The sequence below is a fragment of the Pelecanus crispus genome, chromosome 10 (genome assembly GCF_030463565.1).
Source record: "Pelecanus crispus isolate bPelCri1 chromosome 10, bPelCri1.pri, whole genome shotgun sequence".
In the NCBI taxonomy this organism is placed as follows: Eukaryota; Metazoa; Chordata; class Aves; order Pelecaniformes; family Pelecanidae; genus Pelecanus; species Pelecanus crispus.
The window spans coordinates 4827619-4832642 of NC_134652.1; the positions used below are offsets into that span (position 1 = coordinate 4827619).

At 64.8% G+C, this 5024-nt stretch overlaps 1 protein-coding gene across 1 annotated transcript; it reads left to right on the forward strand.

Moving 5' to 3' along the window:
* The first annotated feature begins 2475 nt into the window (after positions 1 to 2475).
* Positions 2476 to 4420, forward strand: NKX1-2 (NK1 homeobox 2). The gene is given in 6 exon segments (XM_075717977.1): positions 2476 to 2544; positions 2547 to 2583; positions 2586 to 2630; positions 2633 to 2644; positions 2747 to 2908; positions 3834 to 4420. Coding segments are annotated over 6 exon segments (912 nt in total).
* Positions 4421 to 5024: the final 604 nt, after the last annotated feature.

A 5024-nucleotide genomic window follows, 5' to 3' on the forward strand; every position in this document is an offset into this window, starting at 1 on the left:
GCTCCCCAGGAGAGAGCTCCCTTCTCTTCCGTGCGTGTGCGGCATCCTATCCCAGAGGCCAGTGCCAAAAGGGCTCTCGGATGCTGCCACTGCGTCATTAACAATAACAATTAACTTGTTATCGCATCGCCCTCCACATCTTCATCTCACCTTCTTGCTCTCTGGCTCTCTTAAGGCCCATGCCCTTGCAATGGCAAATAGCAATTCACCCAATTCTGCTGAGGGTGAGACACACGTAAAGGGGAAGAAGGCTGTGGTCTGCAAAATAGAATCAGAGAATCATTTAGGTTGGAAAAGACCTTTAAGATCATCCAGTCCAACCATTAACCTAACACTACCAAGTCCACACTAAACCAATTCAGGGTAAAGTAGCAATTTCATGTTTCCTGGCTTGGTGGCTGGATTATTTATAATGAAAGTAAAAACTAGGAATCATTAAAGTTGGAAAGGGCCTCTAAGACCATCAGTCCAACCATCAACCCAACACCCCCATGCTTACTAAACCATGTCCCAAAGTGTCACGTCTGCCCGTTTTTTGAACACCTCCAGGGATGGGGACTCCCCCACCTCTCTGGGCAGCTTGTTCCAATGCTTGACTACCCTCTCCATGAAGAAATTTTTCCTAATATCCAATCTAATAGGAAATAATAGGAATAAACGCAAGTGGAGTAGCAGATTCCCACCGAGGGCTGCCATCCCTGGCCTCCTCTGGCTGGAGGGTGCCCCTTCGTCTACACCTCGGCCTGATACACGGAACCGACACAACGTAGAAGTGCCAAAGGAGAGGGGAAAGCATCCCCCTGAACAGATACAGACGTACCAAAACACATTGCTAGCAAGTTTTTAATAAGCGTGGCCGGCTAGCAGTGGTCGCGCTGACGGGGCCGGCGCGGGGTGCAGAGGCTCGACCCGCTGTCGCCTGCGCTGCCGCAGTCCCAGGCGCAATCAGGCAGTGAGGCATTTCCACACAAGGCAAGGAGGGGCGGCCAGCGGGGTGCTTGCGGTGCAGGGACCCCCCCCACGCAGGCGTGCCTCAGTTTCCCCGCCTCTAAACTGGGAATAGCGTGAACGCCACGTGTGAGTTGCAGGAGTTCGGGCCAGCCCTCGGCCCAAAGTCTGAACCGGTCTGACGCTGAGCTGCCCCAAAATGAGAAGGTGCATGTGCGGTCACGTCCCCGCGCTGCCCCGGGTGACGGAGCAGCAGGGCCCAGCCGGGCCTGGTGCCAGGGCTCCGGGATGGCCCCGGCCCAACCTCGCTGTGATCCCCCTGCCCGAGTCGGGGCCGGTAACGGGAACGCCCCGGGGCCAGGGGTGGGATGGAGGGGTAGGGATGGAGGGGTGTAGGGATGGAGGGATGGAGGGATGTGGAGATGGAGGGGTGTGAGGATGAGGGGATGGAGGGGTGTGGGGATGAGGGGATGGAGGGGTGTGAGGATGGAGGGACGTAAGGATGAGGGGATGGAGGGATGGAGAGGATGGAGGGATGACAGGATGGAAGGATGTGGGGATGAGGGGATAGAGGGATGTGGAGATGGAGGGATGGAGGGGTGTGGGGATGGAGGGGTGTGGGGATGGAGGGGATGAGGGGGATGTGGGGATGAAGGGATGGAGGGGTGTGGAGATGAGGGGATTTGGGGATGGAGGGACATGGGGATGACGGGATGGAGGGATGAGGGGTTCGGGGGGTGTGGGGATGAGGAGATGGAGGGATGGGGAGGTGTGGGGATGTGGGGATGAGAGGATGGAGGGGTGTGGAGATGAGGGGATTTGGGGATGGAGGGACATGGGGATGAGGGGATGGAGGGATGAGGGGTTCGGGGGGTGTGGGGATGAGGAGATGGAGGGATGGGGAGGTGTGGGGATGAGGAGATGGAGGGATGGGGAGGTGTGGGGATGTGGGGATGAGAGGATGGAGGGGTGTGGGGATGAGGGGATGGAGGGGTGTGGGGATGAGGGGATGGAGGGGTGTGGGGATGGAGGGACGTGTGGATGAGGGGATGGAGGAGTGTGGGGATGAGGGAATGAGAGGATGGAGGGATGTGGGGATGGATGGGATGGGGGGTGTGGGGATGAGGGGATGGAGGAGTGTGGGGATGAGGGGTTGAGAGGATGGAGGGATGTGGGGATGGATGGGATGGGGGGTGTGGGGATGAGGGAATGAGAGGATGGAGGGATGTGGGGATGGATGGGATGGGGGGTGTGGGGATGAGGGGATGAGAGGATGGAGGGGTGTGGGGATGAGGGGATGGGGGGTGTGGGGATGAGGGGATGGGGGGTGTGGGGATGGATGGGATGGGGGGTGTGGGGATGAGGGGATGAGAGGATGGAGGGGTGTGGGGATGAGGGGATGGGGGGTGTGGGGATGAGGGGATGAGAGGATGGAGGGATGTGGGGATGAGGGGATGGGGGGGGGGGCTCCCGCTGCGCCCCCGCGGAGCCAGCGCGGCGGGGAGGGGGCCGGGGGGCCGCGTGCCAATGGCTGCGCTGCCCCCTCCTCTGCCCCCACCCCGCCGCCGGCCCCTCCGCCCTCCCCGCCGACCCTCCGCCTCCTCCCCGCCGCTCACTCCGCGCCGGCGGCCGCCTCGGCAGGCGCCCGGTCCGCGCCCCGCGCAGCCTCCGCCGGCTCCGCGCTGGGAGCCAGCAGGTCTCCGGGAGGCGCGGAGGGGTGGGGGGGGAATGCCGGAATGCCCGGACCGCGGGGCCAAGGCGGCCCCCATCCATCATAAAATCTCCTTCTCCATCTTAGACATCCTGGATCCCCAGAAATTCAGCAGGAGACGCGAAGCGGCCGCGGGGAGCTGGGGCAGCGCCCCCCGCTCGGGCGAGCGGGAGAAAAGTTTGGGAAGAGTTGAAGTAGGAAAGGACGCTGCTGCTGCCGGCAGCGGGAGGAATAAACTAGAGGCACATGGTAGGAACGCGCTCGAGTTTTCTCCGGCCGGCGCCGGCGGGGCGAGCAGGTGGCGGCGCCGGCGGCCGGGGACCCCCGGTGCCCCCGGGAGCGCTGCCCGGCCGGGGCTCCCGCAGGGAGGTGCCTGGGGCACCGCGGGGACGGGGAGGGGGTGCAGCTGTGTTAAGTCTCGGTGATGCAAAGGGGAAAACAACAACAACAAAAAAAAAGGTTGTCGGGGTGGGGGGGGGGGGGTGTGCCGGCTCCCGGGGCGTCGCGGGGCAGCCCCGGCCGTGCCGCCGCCCCATCCCGGCTCTCCCGGGCACGGCCGGGCCGCGGCTCTCGCCGGGGCACCGCACCGGGTGGGTGTCCCCCCCCCGCCCCCCGCCCGAAGCAGGGCGGCCCCCGGGCGCCCCGTTCCCCGGGGCGGGAGGAAGCGGCTGCCCCGGCCCCCGTCGGGCCGGCCGGGGGGTAATTGCCGAGCCCGTCCCCGGCGGAGGATGCCTGAGCTGCCGGTGATCGATATCCTATTACCGACTCCCGCCTATCTCCTGCCCGCAGCTTGCAGGTGCCCACTTCAAACCTCCTTCCCCCGGCCTGATCCTAATATTGTTCGATTAAAACTTACCTTTAATAGATGACATCTATCGATCTGGCCCTCGCAAATCTGAAACTCCATTAGCGCGGGGATTGGGGGGGGGGGGGGGGGATGGGGATTTATTTCGCTTCAGAAGGGGACTTTAATAACTTCTTTTTTAATTGGTAAGAAATCCATACCGACCCCCCCGCGATGGCAGAGCGCGGCGGGCGCTTTATTTTATTTTCTGTTAACGACTGCCCTTACTTGATCCCCTTCGGGGGGAGGGCCGGGCGCGGAGGGGCGGCGGGCGCCGGGCTCGGGGCGGGCTCGGGTCCCCCCTGACGCGCGGCCGCCATCTCCCCTCAGATGCGCACGCCCCGGCGGAGAGCGGCGCGGCGGCAGCGGGGCAGGAGCGCGACGAGGCGGGCCCGCCCGCGGCCGGGAGCGGGGCCGGGGCCGAGAGCCAGCCCTGCGGCCGCCCGCCCGCCGCCGAGGAGCCGGGCTCGCCGCGGGGCGCCCGGCGGCGGCGGGCCGAGGCGGGGTGCGGCAAGCCGCGGCGGGCGCGGACGGCCTTCACCTACGAGCAGCTGGTGGCTCTGGAGAACAAGTTCCGGGCCACCCGGTACCTGTCGGTCTGCGAGCGCCTCAGCCTGGCGCTCTCCCTCAGCCTCACCGAGACGCAGGTGAAGATCTGGTTCCAGAACCGCCGCACCAAGTGGAAGAAGCAGCACCCGGGCGCCGACGGGGCGGCCCCCGCCGCTTCCCCCGCGGCGGCGGGCGGCGGCAGCCCCAGCCCTCCGGCGGCCGGCGCTCTGCCCTTCCAGACTTTCCCTTCCTACGCCGCCGCCACCGTCCTCGTCCCGCCGGCCGCCCCCTTCCCGCTGGCCGGCGGCGCCTTCGCGCCCTTCCTCGGCCCCGCGTACCTCGGCCCCTTCTACGCCCCGCACCTCTGAGGGGGCCGGGGGGGCGGCGGGGCGCGGGCCGCCCCCCGGGCCGCGGGGCCGAGCCCCCCGGGAGCCGGGCGCGGGGCCCGGCCCGCCCGTCCAAGCGGCGCCCGACGCCTTCGCTTCTGGTGGTTGCATGGCCGTTTGCGGTGTAGGTTGATTTTTGTTTTCTAGCCGTCGCAGCAGCATGTTTAAGGTCCGTACTTTGACAAAGAGAGAAAAAAAAAAAAAAAAAAACCCCGCTGTAACCACTGGATTTGATTAGCACGTTTGAGATGTAATGGTAGGCGCTGGAGATGGGAAAAGTAACCCTCTTTACGCACGCCTGACACTAATTCCCTCCAGCTTCTTCTCCAAGTTCCTTTTTAAAACGCTCCTCGTTGCCGTCCGGCTTGCCAGCACATGTCTCAAACCTCGAGCGCTCGGGAGCTGCGGCGCTCGCTACGGCTGCTGTTACCCTGACGCCGATGCTGGTGCGTGCGGCCGCTCCAAATCCCAGGGATGCTCGCCGGGGAAGACGGCCCCGGCCTCCGCTTTTGCTCATGGGACTCGGCTGCGCCCTGTTTGACCCACGTTTTATTACCGTTTCTGACTTCTGACCTGAAAACCTCAA